The following is a 17719-nucleotide window of genomic DNA, read 5'->3' on the forward strand; positions in this document are numbered from 1 at the left end:
TCTGCTCACCATGGTTGCAAAAAGCGATTTCAGTTTCTATAGATTTTGTCAGTTCTCCTGTTAGGAACGTGTACAGGTGTTCCTGTTAAAGAGACTGGACAAAACATATTTTTGTTTAACATTAACAAATTGTTTGCTTTTCTGAGAAGTAAAAATTGCACTTATGCACATTTTGTAATGTTGTATCATTTGTCAATAAATCAATAAATATTTCATTTTATTTCTCTTTTCATCAGCTTAGCAGCATCAGTAAAGCCATTAACTCCACTGAGACACCAGTGAAGGAGAAACACGTCCGCAGTATCCTTTGAACTATCTTCAGTCAGTCTCACCAAGTTAAGTATATTACATAATTTAGCTGGTACATGTAAAATCAAATGGAACATAGGCTGTCCTCTGTTACCATTGTATTGTATTGTAGACCTTGACTTTGAATACAGGGATTATCCTGGGGACTCACCGGGAAAAGGGTGCACACACTTTCTGGTCTTATGCTATTGGGCTACCTTTGTCCAGTAATGCCATTCTTAGCTGGAAGTTTTGCCACGTTTTACATAAAGTTCTACGTGATGGCCACCCAAATGTAAGTCTTTTCTTTTTACTGAAAGTAGGACATTTCTGAGGAAGCCCTGTAGTATCCTATTGTTTCAGAATTCAGGGTGTTGCTTTCCTTGTATTGACCATTTTTGTAGGGGAGCTTGGCTAGTTTCAAATGAATTTAAGTTTTCATTCATTATTCTTGTTATGTGTAAATCTACACACATTCATGAGCACAAGTAAGATGCAAACTTTTTTCCTTAAATATTATGGGCTTTTCATGAATTAAAAAACCTCTTGTTTAAATTACCAAAAAAAGCTGTTTGTATCCAGCATGATATACTGTATGAGTCCCAGTACTTTAAATGTAAATGTCTGAAATGAAGTTTTAAAATATTCAACAGACTCTACAAGACTGTATGCGACATTACAGTGATATTACAGAGACTGGAACACTATGGGTGAGTTAAATAATTTTATCTTCTGATTTTGTCTCTGAAAGTTGTCTTCTATCTTCTATAGGATCATATTAATGATTGTTTAATATTGTTCCCAGGGAACTATCAGAGATAAATATGGATATGGACAGCTTGTTTCTCTATATACCAAGCTCATCTGCTGTAAATTAACATTCCATACTGCAGTAAGACACAATCTTTTTGTTTTTGTAGATTCAAATGACTTTAAACCTGATCAGCATAAATGTTATATATATATATACACACACACACACACAGAAATATCACTTTAGTATGACTGTTTGCATTTTACAAGCTTTAGCTATGTAGTATACATTAGCTCTCCATCTCACATTGTGCTAAATGTAAAAGCATTCGTTATAAGCTACATTTTTTTTTATTTTATTATTATTAGATTATTATTTAATAAGTGAGTACAGTCAGAAAATACTATGTAGTAAATGAATGTGCATGAGACAATCAGGCCATGCTGCTTTATGTAAAGCAAATGAATATGCTATGTTCTGTAAGAAACCTTTGTTTTTGTGTAGCATCCTGAAATCCGAGCCAACCTGGAAGCCACAGATGAAGTTCTAGAGCGCACAGCAGGAACAGACATCAACAATGTGTATGCGATAGCGATTTTTCCTTGTAAAAACTATGGCTAGGATGATATTCAGTTTAAAAAAAATTCAGAACTTAATTGCTATAAATATTTTGAACACAGAACTGAATTGATTAGAAAAATTTAATATACAGTGATGCCTCGAGATACAAGTTTAATTCGTTCCGTGACTGCTCGTATCTCAAATTGCTCGTATCTCAAAACAATTTTCCCCGTTTAAATGAATTGAAATCCCATTAATCTGTTCCAGCTCGCAAAATTCCACTCCAGTTGTTTTGTTTGTTTTTTAAATATGAAAAATCTACAGTACCTGTATTTATAAATGACAAATATTGTATAAAAACATACAGTAGTAAAAGAGAAAGTTAAAAAAATAAACTGGTTCTACTTTACGGAAGATGCGCACGGAGGTTGAGGGAGGAGTAAACAGGAGGAGTTTTGTCTCGTACGTACACTTTTGCTTTCGTTCACTTACTCGCTACTGTACACTCTTAATGCTACTTTACACTTAAATGGAACTTAACTAAACTTCACTAAAATTAACGAACTTAAATCAAGCATCGCGTTAGTTCTGGCAGGCCACGTCGTTGTACCGTTGTACAACGTTGTACTGATACGTTGTACCAGTTTACGTCATAAATCTCCACATATTTTTCTCTCTCTCCCTCTCTCTAATTATTTAATTATTTATTTATCAATTCATTCATTTATTACTTTCCAAAAACGTGTAAGCGAGCATATCTAATACTATGCATGATTAGTGGTTCTGTTATACAGGGGGTTTATTCTATTTTCACTGCTCTCCCCGCTCTGTCCATGCATGCGCATGGACGGGCGCGTGGATTTTAGCCCAGAACAGAACCATACCGCCAACACTAACTGTATGCATATCATCTAATAAATTCTCATTTGACAATTTTCTTCATCGCTTTTCTCTTCACTTGTTTTTGTCTTTTTTGTCACTCTTTCCTCACTAACATCTGCTGGTCGTTTTAATGAAAACCTGTCCGGTCGGCATATCGGATGCGGTGTAGTTGCACAAGTTAAATTTTTTTAACGGATCCAACGATTAAAACGGATCCGAAAATTACGGATACGCAGATGGTCGGCACCTCACGCAGCCCCTTTGCGACTCTCCATAGGAAATGAATGACTTCCTGTTTATCGGGCGTCGTTTGTCGTGTGCAGTGGAAAGGCGGCTTTAACCAAGTGAGACGTGGGAAGCTGAGGCGGGGGAAACAGAGCACACGTGGTTGTTGGGGATCTTTGTTTTGGCGGCGCGGCTCGGATGCTCGTATCTCAAAAAATTGCTCGTATCTCAAGCCCAAAATTTTTTTTTTTTTTTTTTTTTTTAGCCTCGTTTCTCGAGTCATCACTGTAGAACCTTTTATTACTCCTGCAGAACACTTTTTATTAGCTGCCAGAAAACAAAAAAAAAATAGAAATTATTATATACAAGTCTTTATGTTAAACATAACTTTAATGCATTTCCAGGAATGTCTTTAAGATAGAGCTTTCCAAGTTTTATTAACTAGTATTTTCCATGTATTATTAATAGTAATCTTTTAATTTATTATTTATTTATAATTTCTTGTAAGGGGAAATTTCAGTTGACACAGCAGCACTAGTCAGGGGAGCAATATCAAAGAAAAGCTGATACATGTACATGCTCCTAACATGCCTCAGTTCAACATGAAGAGGATGTAATGGATTATTTTATAAGCTTCCCTCTCATCTTCATTGTCTGCACTGTTCAGTTCTATCCCCACAAAGCAGCCAGTACCCATGCCCCTTTACTAAAATTATTTTGACATCTGATTAGTCTATTTGCAGACAAACTACATGCAGATGATTTGCTTAATCTTGATGGTGCATACACAAATTCGAGTATCATTAAATTAGTTTGTAGATTTTGCTGTACTGTACAGTCTGCCGTTGTAATTCCACTGAAGTCTGGCTCACTCTTCCAGCTGTAAGAGCTCTGCCTTGTAGTCCTCTTGCTCAGTCTTCTGTCAGTAAATATTATATAGAGAACTAACATCTAAAGTTACATAAAACACAAGCTCTTCATGTAGAGTTAAAAATTTCTCTGCACTATCACTTACCTGTAGCAGTCTGTTTACTTTAAATTGAATCCTACTCCTTTAGGCCAGGAATCCAATATTACAGTGGCACAGGCACACCAAAACTTTACATTTGATTATTGTAAAATAGCCAATTCAGTATTTTATTTCAGTTTAAGTACTGAAATAATGAGAAACATATAAGTAAACCAATAATATTCATGTATGCAATTGTGTAGGGCTGGACTAGGAAATAAAGTGTGGTTAAAAAAAATGTGTTTCCATGTTTGAGTATCTTTTATTGCAACTGACAATTTTTTTTAATCACATAATATGCACTCTAAAACAGATCATGTAGACTTTAAATGTGTAAAATTAAGTTGTCAATTCACCCACGACTAAAAAAAAAATGGCTGGTTAAGCTGACAAATCTATACAGCTTAAAATGCGTGTGCCTAAGCTGACCTTGTTTCCTGTACTCAGTTTTCAGCTCACAGTTGAAGTGTTTGATTACATGGACACAGAGCTACGTCTTGCTGAGTCAGGTGAGTATTCCTGTATTTGAATTTATTGGTCACTTGCCCACATAAGTTTGGAAACACAGCTACATTTAATAGTATAATTATACAGTTCCTTAATAAAAAGATTATTAAGATAACAAGACTTTCTTTAGATCTTTTAAGACTAGTAAATTAATAAACTATTATTTTTATATTGAACATTGGCTAATATATATGTTTAACGTTTGTGATGCATTGCTTGTAAATGAATTTAAAGCTTACAATCTATACCCTGACAAATGTCATATACTGTACATGTTATAACCTAACAACCACAAATGGGGTTCTTTGTAATCTCTGAATTTGGATGTCTCGGTAAACAACCACTAAGTCAATGCCAATATAAGTTTTTTTTAGGCATGGGGTATATAGAAAAGAGTATATCACACATATTTCTGATGTATGGACATTATCAACTCCATAATCTGCTGTTCCTTCTCCCAGTCTTAACAGCATATACTAGAAATGGTTCTGTACTTCACAGACACATTGCAATTAACCTTTTGAATTAAATATGATAAATTTATTAAGAATGGCAAAAAGAAATTCAATCATTTTTTTTTTTTTTGACAATTGGGCAATGAGTTAGCTGTACCATGATTTTTCTACATTCCAAAGAGATGTATAGTACTGTGCAATACATATAGTGTATAGTATGTATAGTTTAGCCAGGTGTGAAAAAATGACCTTAAGTAAGAAAAAAATTTATTTTGCAAAAATCTTTTAATCAACCTCAGTTCTAATCGAAACTACCTTTACTAAGATTACTAACAGCATTGGCTTTTATGCATTTAATTTTTGTGCAGCACCAGATTTTTTTCTACCTCATTTACATATTGTGGCCCCATTGTCTGCCATTTATAACCACATTTTTTCATTGCACGGCCATGACATGAAAAAAAATCATGCATTTTTGCTTTTTAATAATTCCCTCTGCTGAGTAAAGGTTACTGTTAACCAAAAGGTGGCCAATATTATTAGTAATCTTTGATATATCCAAGAATGTGAAAAAAGGAAGAAAAAAAAAATCCAGTTCACTTTTTTATATTAAAAATAATTCATTTTATTCAAATTAGTGACATCACTTATTAAATTGGTAATTAAAAAGTAAAAAAAAACATTTTATAATTTTATATTTTTGATTAGAACTGAGGTTGGTTAACAGATTTCTTCAAAATAAAAATATTAATCTGATATATTTTTATAACTGTTTATTATAGTGGCTGTTTTCAGCCACATACTACACGAAAGGGTATAAAATTATAGACCTGGTGAAAAATTTTAAATCCTCTTTCCAAAAAAGTGTCCCTCCAGCTGAAACACAGACAAAGATTTGGCCAGAAAATGGTTCCGAGGTGTCCAGATGGGTTAAGAAAATGGAAAGTAAATAAACAAATTAACTATATTTCGTGTGACAACCCTCAGTCCTTCTAGGTACACTTGCACACAGTTTCAGCATGTAGGTTGTTCCAAGCATCTTTGGAGAACTAAACACAGATTTACTGTGGATGTAAGCCTCTTTCTGTGTATTCAGATAATCCAAAACAGAAAAGATGTTAAGATCAGGGATCTGTGGGGGCTAAATCAAAACTTCCAGGAATTCTTGTTGTGTTCTACAGTACACTGAAGATAGTTCTCAATAACATTGGCTGAAAGTTCGATTCTATTGTCCTGCTGCAGAATAAATTTGGGGCCAATCATATGCCTCCCTGACAGACAGAAAATGGGTGTCCCACATTTACGTGTTAGTGGTAAGCCTCCTACACAACTGTTTCTGTTTCAGCTAATGACTGTGTATCAACCTAAATATGAAATTGATGATCATTAACACCTGTTCATGCAATAAGTTAATCTGACCATACAGAATACCTGGCTTTGTGCAAGTGTAAGAACTGATGCTGGTTCGAAGCCAAAGGGTAGTCACACCAAATATTGATTTGATTTAGATTTTAATTCTGTTCACTCACTTTGCATTTTGCACTTTGGATATTTTTGAATGTCTTCTTACATTATAGCATTTCTTCACACCTGCCTGAAAATTTTGCATAGTACTGTAAATATGGCTTTTTGAATAAGAAATTAAAGAAGATTTAATATGAAGCAATTTGAAGCTGCAATGCCCCTGTTGATGAGCTACAACTGTTATCTATTTTTTTTAAATCTATTTTTTGTGTTTTCTGTTTTTTCACAGTCCTACGACAGCTCAATTCCTCCATTGCCATCTCAACCTACACAGCAGGACAGTGTAAACTAGCACCACTGATTCAGGTCATCCAGGACTGTAGTCACCTCTATCACTACACAGTCAAGCTACTATTCAAGTTGCATGCCTGTGAGCCTTTTTTTGTACCTTTCGTGAATTTAAATTCAAATTAATGTTTTGTTATATTTTTATTGATTTTGTAACTAATTTTCTTGTCCTTTGCTGGATGTGATTCAATAGGTAGCAAGAGATGTGTTAATATACATGTTTTGATCTTCAGGTCTACCAGCTGATACACTCCAGGGCCATCGTGAACGGTTCCATGATCAGTTCCACAGGCAAGTATATTAGCTGAACAGAAGTAATCTATTTTAAAGCTTTATTTTGGTTTTGTTTTGTTTTGTTTTTCTGTTTTTTGGACCAATAATCTGTAAAACACACAAAGTTAACAGATGCATTCATGAATATTAACCCTATTAAAGGTAGGGTCTCCGATGTTTGAGAAATGCTTCAGAAAACTGTGTTGGGCCACCAAACAAAACAAAAATCAAAACAAACGTGTAGCCAATTAGCAGAAAGGGGCGTGTCTTGTCAGTATGGGTGGAGAGAGTGTTCAGTGTGCATGTGTGACATTAACAGAAAGCGGTTTTAACATTGACATGGAGGATAAAAAACAAAGAAAGAAAGCGAAGAAAGGTTAGAAAGGTTACGATAAGGCAAGAAGTAAGACCCGTGTTAATATAGGATCAGCTTTCCAGCGCTGGAGAGAACTGAAGGAGCGGGAAGTTAGCCGCATATTCACATATTCATTTATTTTATTTATTCATTTTATTTAGTTATTTATTTGAATTAGGACAGTGCACATTAATCAACAAATCAGTAATGAGCATCAGTGTAAATATGCCAGAATTAGCACAATAGCTGAATTTCATCCGTAGCTAAATTTCATAACTTCATCCGAAGTTAAAAGGCCACTATGAATTGACATCCAATAAGAAAATGATTTACATATGGGTACATCGCTGGTTTGATTTCAGCCATTGTTTAAGGTTTTTTTTAAAGGTTAAGTAATTGTCACAATTCCTAACTTGGGTTGGTAATGTATTCCAAGACTGTGTGCCTCTGATAGACACCACCATTTGGCTAAATTTAGTTCTGCGCCATTGTACATTACAGTCTCCTCTGGTTAATGCCCTAGTGTTTACTTTAATGTTAGTTTTTTTTTATATAAAGTCTCTTGATGGTGACGGGACAAGCCCATTCAAAACTTTAAAAATGAGACAGACATCCAAAAACGTCTGATAATTGTCACGATCTAGAATATTATATTTACTTAGAATATTACAGTGATGAAAATGTATAGGTTTCCTGTCTAGAATTTTCAGTGCTTTCTCGAAGAGAGACTTGAGGGGTTTTAAGATGCTCTCGGTTGCATGAGACCAAGTTGTATAACAGTAAGTTATGTGGGTAAATATCATTGCATGCATATAAGCCTTTGCTGACTCATCAGTAAGAAAAGGCCTTATATGTTGGAAATTTGACAAGTTACATTTTATAATATTTGAGATTTTTTTTTACATGTTATTTAAATGTCAGATGTGAATCAAAAACCACACCAAGATACTTAAATTGTTGTACCACATCTAGTCTCTCTCCACTGACTAAGACAGATGGCTCTGGCCCCTCTACTGGCTGCCATGAGAAGAACATGTAGACAGTTTTTGTAGTATTCAGATGTAAACATGAGTTTCGGAGCCAATGGGACACTGGTACCATATCCCCAGAAAGTATTGCAGCACCTTCTTGTTTTGTTTTTGCGTGAGTATACAATACTGTATCATCAGTGTATAATTGTATTTTGATATTTGAACAGACATTTGGTAGGTTATTAACATGAGACTGGATAAAATCGGCCCCAGTATTGAGCCTTGTGGGACTCCATGTGTGATGACTGTGAATTTCCTATTTGTACAGCTTGTTTTCTGTCTGTCAAATATAATTGCATCCAACAATGTGCTCTTTCAGAGAAATTAAAATAAGTCAATTTAGTGCCTGTTTCTGTAGTGTTGTTTGCGAAAGCCAAACTACATTGGATGGAGAGGGGTATCACCACTGTTTAAGTGTTCAATTAACTGTGAGGCAACCCATTTTTCAGCTATTTTTGAAATTATTGGTAGAATGCTTATTGGGTGAAAATTCTCTGGTTTTGTCTTATCACCAGCCTTAAAGACTGGGATAACCCTAGCAGTCTTCCATGTTGAGGGCCCTATTCCCTGTTTTATAGATAGATTTATCAGGTGTGCAATTGGGCTTATAAGAGCATCTTTATGGATTTTTAAAAGATCATTAGTAAAACCAAAAGTATCTCTGGCTTTTGAACATTTTAGAGATGAAATTATTTTTACGTCAGGGACAGCTATATCCTGTATACTAAATATTGGTTTATTAGCATCTAGAGGCTTATATGGGATGTCTGGGCATTTAAAATGCATTGTCAAATCCTCAACTGACCTAATAAAGAATCTGTTAAAGCTATTGATGACTAAATTATCAATTAGCATACCTTTAACTTGAAGTTGCAGATCTTTGTAATTTACACCTTTATTTCATCCTAACAGATCATTTAAATTTTCCCATATTAATTTTCCATTTCCATTTGTCCCTTTAATTATCTCAATAAAGAAATTTGCTTTAGCTTTACGGATCTGATTTACAACTTTATTTCTAAGTGATGTAAAAATCTGACGGTCACTTGTAATCCCTGTTTTTAAAGATTTTTTTTAAGTGCATGATCTTATGTGTATGATGAATTTCCTGAATCAATAACTCCTGAGCTAAACGCTGTTAATACACAAATAACACCTCTTTTCTATCGTAGTATTGTAGAGAGGCAGCTACAACTGCGTTTTGCTAGTAACAGCGTTTATCTCAGGAGTTATTGACTCGGGGAAACTCCAATCTGTGAATATGCGGCCAACTTTACTTAAGTTGCAGAGGTTGCTTTTTTCCTTCTCAATAGGTGAGTAACGTTGGTTTTGCTTTGTTTCACAGAACTAATATATGTCGTCCTTTGCATGATTATGCTTGTGTGTCATTTTTGCTTGTTTGTTTATCTGCAATCGTATTGTTCTTCCCTTCAGCTATGATAGACACATTTCTTTCCAGTAGTTGCCTGGGTTGCGTATGTATGTGTGGGCGGAGCCATCAATACAGGAGTGGGACCCATTTGGGTTAGGGGCGTGTTTGTTTTGGTGATTTTATATGTCAACATTGGCTTTCAAACATCTGAGATTCTACCTTTAAGGTCAGAGATGGTATGAACAGAGGACTACTGCACATTATGTAACTGAAAGCCATAGAATCTGAAAGCTTCCTTCTAGTTGCCTGTAGTCCTAACAGAAGTATTTCTGTCCTGAGTAGGAGGACTTTATTCATCATCAAGTTTTTTTTTCCTTTACACATTCTTCAGTTTTATTAATCAGGTGTATAATCATCTGGTTAAGATTTCAGGAATATGATTTCTATGCATGTAAGAACACAGAGGTAATAGGGACGCTTGGTATTGGCCTGTAGATGGACAGTCAACATAGGTAGAGTACAGATTTTTAATTTTATGAGTGGTTTGATAACTGCTAGTTTATAGGACTTGTGAACATAGCCAGTACCAAGAGAAGAGTTCATTATTTTTTATAGGCCTGCAAATAGTGTGTATGTATAAGAAAATGTATATGTAAATGTTATACATGCTAATCTTTGTAAAGCAGGAAATAAGTAAAAATGAAAAGTGATCATCATAACTTGATGTGGTTATATTGTTTTCATCATCGTTAGATGCCCCATTCATTGTCTTCACATTTATTGTTTTTACTTTATAATATTTAGAAGTTTGAAAATTACAAGTATACTTCAAACACATATGTTTGACAACCTAGTTAAATTTGCTATTTCATTAAATAAGAATATAGATTAGATCTTTTTATCTTTTCTCTATCTTTTATCTCTTCTCTATCTTTTGATCTTGCAGCAGTAAGAGACTTTTTGTGCTTTTATGCCATTTGGTATACTAACAAATTAAACATGAAACATGCCATTCATGCTAATTTTGGGTTATCTTTTCATAAGGTGCAAATATGATCATTATAGCAGGGTATTATTTGTTCCTTTCCCCTTTTCTTATAAGTCAGCTAAATTTTGAGGATATTATTTTTTTCGAAATACTGCTATGTTAGATGTTCGATCCTCCATATTAAGTCCATGCAAGTTATTCTGGTGACAAGCTAATTGACATAGTTTAGTAAATCTTACGGGTTTTATGACAACAAGCACATGGTTTAAACTTGTTACACTGGTTTACAAAAATGAAACCACATAAGCATGTTATGATATTTTTAAGATCAAAACAATGTGTTTTAACATTTATTTGTGCTTTTTTTCAGTCTGAAGACATTTTTTAATAAAGCAAGAGACATGGTATACTTCAAAAGGCTTATCCAGATTCCAAAACTACCTGATGTAAGAAACAATTTAAAAAATTCTGTGTGTGTTGATGTTCGTATATAGGTGTGTGACAAATTAAATGAAAACCACAATGGGGAGACACAAAGGAAGTGCAGATGCTTCCAAGCATCTTGTCATACTCACTGGCATTTATTAAAATAATTAGCACACTTTTAGAGGTCTTGTGGCATCCATGCCTTGATTGGTCAGAGCTGTTTTGGTGTCACAATATTAGACAGGTGGTTTTAATGTAATGGCAGCTTGGTATGTAAAGGTACAAGTAAAAGGTAAAATATTGCTAAAAATAAATGGATGTTCCTTTTATGTCTTTTATTTTAGTGAGCCAGTACAAAAACATCTTAGATTTTCAAACATTAATGTCTAAACACTTTTTCTAGCAAAACAAAACATGTAAAGTAACTGTAACATTTAAAAAATGTTTATCAGTAAGAAAATTGTATATCAGTAATGAAAGCAACATATTCTGTAACAGGCCACTTTTCAGACAAAAGAAAAAGGCATTTGACAGGGGTACAGGCTGTTCCAGATGCTGGGTTTCTGGATTTAATGCTCCTGTACTTTTTACCAGACTTTGCTGAAAACTAATGGGCGATTTGATGCTAAACAGCATAAAATGATCAATTTAGAGAATATGTTTTCCACAGTTTTACAGAATCTGATCTGGAAGCTTGTCAATCTAATAAATTATTTGCCTTCAGTCCCCTCCAAACTTCCTTCGGGCATCTGCACTAGCAGAGCATGTGAAGCCCATGGTTATTATCCCAGATCAGGAGGAGCCTGAGGAGGATGATGAGCCTGAACCGCTAATAGATGTCAGTGAGGCTTCAGTCAGCATGGCTTCCCAGCCTCAGGTGAGCTTTTTAATCAAAATACGCAAAGTTCTTGCGTCATTCTAAGAGCATGGATGTCTAAAACAAATGTAAACTTCTGCTTCATTTAAATTAGATTATTATTTCTAGTTATTTCATTATTTCTTTTTTGAATGCTTAATCTTTAAAGCTATACAGAAATGTATGTACCCTACATGTAACCAGAAAAGGGGTAATACTGTTACTATTGTACAACAACTGTAACCATTTACAAACAGTTTGAATAATAATCACAAATAATAATAAAAACACATAGGGCCATATTCAGAGTTGAGTTACAACTCTTTATAGAGTAGTTTATAGGGAAATTACGCACATTGATCTTTAGATCTCTGCGATGGATTTAACCAAAAATAGGCATATCTTAGTTGTACAAAATTCTGAACTTTCACTAAAGGTTGTTTCTTGAGTGAGTATGCTGTCTAGTGCTGCTGACAGTCTGAAGTAACATCAGTATTTCAGACTAAAATTTTAATTCTGGAATGTAAATGTACTCAAACAACTACTGAATGTCATTGATGCCAATATTAAATACATTAATACAATACTATTAGTGAAAAGTTTACAAAAATATTTTTTTGTACAGAGGAGCTTTTGAAGGAGACAGCATCATACAAAGATATGTTAGAAATGTCGATGGTATTTGGGTGTTCAGGCAGGACTTGAAGAGACTGATTTTCACTGATCTTACCCATTCATTTACTTGGTGTTACAAGAGTTTCATTAGGTGAATGTCATAGCTTGTTCTTTGAGCATTGCTCAGGACATAGTTTTAGCTCATATCTGTAAGTCATCCAAAGCAAAAAAAGCAAAAATTGCATTCATGTATGGAGAGGCTTAAGGATAACTTAAGTTAATTATAAATGTGTCTGAAGAAACCAGATCTAAGATCAGTGGCCTGTATAAACAAGTAAGTATTACAGCCTTAATTTAACTTGCTAGCTAGATTACAGTGCAGTTTGTTGCCTCTCACTAGGCAATATTTAATCTTACAGTGCCATGACATCAATTTTTGGTTGCATTAGAGTTGCAAATGATCTGTGAGCCTCAGTGGGGACTGCTGTGTTAGTTTGTTTATTTATTTATTTTGACATTATTATGAATTTTATAATAACTCAAGTGTTGATCTTGCCACTCTATATAGGCATGTTCAACTGGATAAGTCCTCAGTTGCATCTCTAGATAGCGTTTGGTTTGGTGTCATTTGCAACAGAGAATGTTATACAAGATAATCTAAAATGCTTTCAGATCATTAATCAATTAGTGGGTAAAAATAATTATTTAATTTAAATTTATTTTATTTTAGTTAGTTAGTTTTTTAAAAAAAAAAAAATTAATTCTAAGATTATGATACTCTTGTAACATTAAAATAAACCGTGTTTAATTTGTTTGTCACTCAAAATATGCGTCATAACTGCCGACTTGCGAAATCCGACACACAGAAGCAGACGCAGTTTTGGTTTGCTGCAGCCAGCAAGTTAAAATTTTGATGTCATGAATACAAAGAGGACTCAATTAGACATTGTACATTTTATTTGAAAGTAACCTTCAACCCAGCTTCTTTTTTGTTAAGGTTAGTTCAAACTGTTCAAAATATTTTTGTTTGCCTGCAGAAATAAAATTTTGTTTACTCGGTAGCAGTTCATTGATTTCATAAATGCAACACACTACAGTTGTTTCTATACTTTCCATAAAGGTAAAAAACGATATATGCAGTGTTATCCTCATTTTAGATGTCAAATGGGTTTTGTGGCTCCCTGTGTTTTTTTTTTCTGTGGGAATCGGGTCCAAATGGCTCTTTGAGTGTTTAAGGTTGCCGACCCCTGGTCTAGGAGCATATCGTGCAAAAACTGAAACTTGTTTTTTAAATCTTGACTGGTATTCTGACTTGAAAGTAGAACAAACAGTGCAAGATTTTTTTGTATGACATCCATGCATTTCCACATGCTTCACAATTTTTTTTTTTTTTTCAGCAGGTTGACATATTTGATCAGACATTTGGGCCCCCAAATAATGGCTTTGATGACAGGTACTAAAATATTCAATTGCTTCCAATTGTTTACAGTAAGCTATTTTGAATGAGCCACTCTAAATATATAATTTCTTTGCTCTTCAGGGACCTACAGATTGACAGCTTGAAGCATGAAATAGAGCTACTTCGAGCTGAAATTGAGAAGATCAAAGCTGAGGTAAAAAAAAAAAAAAGCTAAAGAAATATGGCTCACAATTGCTGCAGATGAACACAGTTCACAAAGACAAGGAAGAACATGGTTTAAATAATTAGTCTATTTAAACCATGTTCTTCCTTGTCTTTGTGAACTGTGTTCATCTGCAGCAATTTTGAGCCATATTTCTTTAGCTTGTTTTTCAGGGTTAACAAGAAATGGGTAAGACTGATTAACTGTCACACCAGTAAAAAGGAAAATGCTAGTTATAGATGCAACTACAGTATGACTATATAAACGAAAAATTCAGGGGTGATTTTTATCATGCTCTGATGCCCATGATCAGAAAATGGTCTTCTTCTTTCTTCGTCACTGGCCATGACCAAAAACACAACCCAAAAGGTGACAGAGAGCCAGCATCCTTGTCACACTAAGACACAACGCTAAAATCAAACTTTTGCCAGTAGAAAGCCGGGGGGACTATTAGCACTAAGTTTAACATATATAAGCAGTAAACCATGTTTCCTGGTACTGCATTCAGTGTGAGCCAAAACCAGAATTCTCATGTTTTGTTTTTTTTGTGCTATGGCCATGTGATTGGGCAGCTACAGTGTTGCTTGAAAGTTTGTGAACCCTTTAGAAATTCCTATATTTCTGCATATATATGACAAAAGCTACTCTGAAAAGCTTTGATTGTCCACTTACTAGATTTACAGACAAAATTAATTAATGATGGAAAAAGCTACAGAGCAATAGCAAAGACCATAAACGTCCTTGCTAGTACAATTGATTGAATGTGCAGGTGGAAGGTTCCTGAATAAAGGCAACAGTAAACAAATAAGTTGTAGAATAACCTAAAACACAGCCCAGTATGCAGTGAACTGTTTCAACACCATACACAAATCTCCTCTGCTAAAATGGAAGCACAGACAGTTTCAATTTGCAAATGAGAATTTATACAAAAATCTCTTGGAACAACAGACAAAACAAAAACTTTTCACAGTAATTCTGCTGACCATGTGTATGATCCTATAGTCTTTCATGATGTGGGCTGCTTCTCTGCAAGTAGTCCTGGGGCATTTACCTATAAAGGAAATCTAAAAAGAGACATGAACGTACCATGGCATATTAGACAAAATTTTATCTCATCAGCCAGGAAACTTTTATTTTGACTAGACGAAGATTTTCAACTTGTGAGAGGGGCCCTTTGTAGACAATTTTGTAAAAAGGGATGGCACAAAATTCAACCAAAGTGCTGGAAAAGCATACACAGACTTCTCAAAGCTATAATTTCAAACATGGCAAACCTGGTCTATATATTTTAGACTTTAAGTTAAATTCTGAATAGATGACAAGTAAACAAAACAAACTGCAGCAAACTGTTTAAAAAATAATCTACAAATGTTAAAGCAATTTATTTTGGATTTGAAGCAAATCAGAACACCCTACGTATTCAGTAATTAGTAACCTTTGGTAGATACTATGTACATGTATGTATATCTTTGCGTATAACATTCCTATGTCTCTTCCTAATGTAGGCTCAGCGATATATAACTCAACTGAAATCACAGATCAACAGTTTAGAGGCAGAGCTGGAGGAGCAGAGGGTGCAAAAACAGCGTGCTCTTGTAGAGAATGAGCAACTTCGTATGGAACTGGAGACTTTAAAAAGATTCAATGCAGAATATGAGACAATGCAGTCTACATTTTTGGAAGCTGACAGTGAGTTTAACTTGCTTCTAAAATGGCTTATAAAACCCTATGTCACTGAAAAATGTATGCTGTCAGTAATACACAAACTTGTTGTAATAAAATAATACTATCTAATTTATCATCAGAGAGGTCCCAAGCTACAGAGCTACGCTATAATAAGCTAAAGGAAAAACATGCAGAGTTGGTAGCCAACCATGCAGAGTTGCTCAGGAAGGTTGGTTCTTTTTTTATTCTTTATTTATTTATTTATTTATTTATTTTTTATTTGAGTTCTTTATTTATTTATTTTTTTTTGGGGGGGGGGGGGGCTGATTTTTGTGTATGTACGTGTGTGCACATGCATGCATTTGTACGAGACATCACTGCAAATTATTTACATGTTTCTGCCTTGTAGAGTGCAGACACAGTTAAAATGCTCTCAGCGACTCAGCAGACCCAGGAGGAGGTTGCCAGAACTAAACAACAATTGTCCTTTGAAGTGGAGAGGATCAAACAGGAATCTGACATGAAGGTTTCTACATGCACACAGATGTGCCCACATACATTCATGCATTTACTTGATTTATTTTTATGGTTCAGAAAGCTCTCCTATAGTGAAACCTTGGCCATGTTTCGGTCTATAAGTATTTGGACAGTGACACTTTTTTTTTTTTCTTCATTTGCTTCTGTACACAACAGTGGATCAAGATGTACTTTGTAGAGATATGAAGTTTACCTTTTTTACTAGATGTGAAGACTTTCAGCTTTAGCTTAAGGGGTTTAATAAAAATATCTCATTAACCTTTTAGGAATTATAGCCCAGCCATTTTTACACAGTGCCACCAATTTTAAAAAGCTTGAAAGTAATTGAACTGACATAATTCTAACTATATGGATTATTTTAATACTTGAATGTAAATACTTTGCAGTCAGTACTTTGAAATCATAGACATAACCAAAGGAGTTTCATCCTTTGAGATGCAGGCTTTTCCCTCAGCCACCATCAGTTGCTTCTTGCTTGTTGGTCTTTCTGTCTTCAGTTTTGTCTTCAGTAATGCAGAGCATGTTCAGCTGGGTTGAGGTCGGGTTGCAGACTCTGTCACATAAGGGCATTTCTTTATTTACCCTAAAAAGCTCTTCAGTATGTTTTATGTCATTATCACAGTGTACTGTGAAGTGCTGTCCAATGAATTTTGCAGCATTTGACTTAATCAGAGAAGAAATTATAGCTCTATACTTCTGTCAGCGGTCACATCATCAATAAACACCAGGGACTGAATTTTATTGGCAGTTACAAATGCAACTGCCTCTGCCATAACACTGCCTCTGCCATGTTTAACAGGTGATATGGTAAGCTTTGGATTCTGACCTTTAATTCTCTATAGCTGTCTTTCTTTTCATCAGTCTGATAAAGAGAATATTGATTTCACCGGAGTTTAGACATTGATGTCTATCAAAGTGTAAACTTTCCTTTTGTACTTGACTGGTTTGCACCTTGAGGTAAACTCACTGTATATAGAAATATCTTCAATAGACAATGACAGTGATGCATTACCTTCTTCAGAGTGTTCTTGACTTCATCAAAAAATATTTCTGCAGTCCCCCATTTTTAGTTGTCTTCCAGGCCTTTTGGAGTTGGTCAGCTTGACATTGCATTAGTTCTTTTTGAGAAAGTACGAAATTGTTGATTTAGGCCATAGGTCACTAACAGGCGGACCGCAGTCCGGGTCCGGACCCAGAAGCTGTCCAATCCGGACCCAGACCTACAGCCAAAGCAAATGGTTAAGCTTTAAAACTTGACGGGGCGCTTCTATTTTACCGGACCAGCTTTTGCGATCTTTACGGTAGTGATAGTGGAAACACGCAGACCAATTGCATGCGAGTTAAGCCATCCCACGTGATAACATTCAGCCAATCAAGTCTGTGCATTCCTGAAGTAAACACTGCGACTCAACAGTGCAAGACAGATGAGAGAGAGTTAGAGTAAAGTTACACATGAAAGATACATGTAGAAAACAAAGGGAGAGAA

At 34.8% G+C, this 17719-nt stretch overlaps 1 protein-coding gene across 3 annotated transcripts in view; it reads left to right on the forward strand.

The window, feature by feature from the left end:
* Window positions 1-17719, forward strand: part of hip1rb (huntingtin interacting protein 1 related b) — a 61909-nt gene that overhangs the window by 11692 nt on the left and 32498 nt on the right. For 2 of the 3 annotated variants that reach the window (XM_060884336.1, XM_060884338.1), the window contains exons 2-16: window positions 237-300; window positions 441-583; window positions 942-998; window positions 1094-1180; window positions 1547-1623; window positions 4167-4228; window positions 6435-6575; window positions 6727-6784; window positions 10883-10958; window positions 11663-11815; window positions 13807-13862; window positions 13950-14022; window positions 15537-15720; window positions 15837-15925; window positions 16106-16222. In XM_060884336.1, the coding sequence (XP_060740319.1) occupies window positions 237-300; window positions 441-583; window positions 942-998; window positions 1094-1180; window positions 1547-1623; window positions 4167-4228; window positions 6435-6575; window positions 6727-6784; window positions 10883-10958; window positions 11663-11815; window positions 13807-13862; window positions 13950-14022; window positions 15537-15720; window positions 15837-15925; window positions 16106-16222 (1437 nt within the window). The remainder of the gene's footprint in view (window positions 1-236; window positions 301-440; window positions 584-941; window positions 999-1093; window positions 1181-1546; window positions 1624-4166; window positions 4229-6434; window positions 6576-6726; window positions 6785-10882; window positions 10959-11662; window positions 11816-13806; window positions 13863-13949; window positions 14023-15536; window positions 15721-15836; window positions 15926-16105; window positions 16223-17719) is intronic. The other variant, XM_060884337.1, reaches the window with a different exon arrangement.

Source organism: Tachysurus vachellii, chromosome 12 (assembly GCF_030014155.1).
Source record: "Tachysurus vachellii isolate PV-2020 chromosome 12, HZAU_Pvac_v1, whole genome shotgun sequence".
Taxonomy (NCBI): domain Eukaryota; kingdom Metazoa; phylum Chordata; class Actinopteri; order Siluriformes; family Bagridae; genus Tachysurus; species Tachysurus vachellii.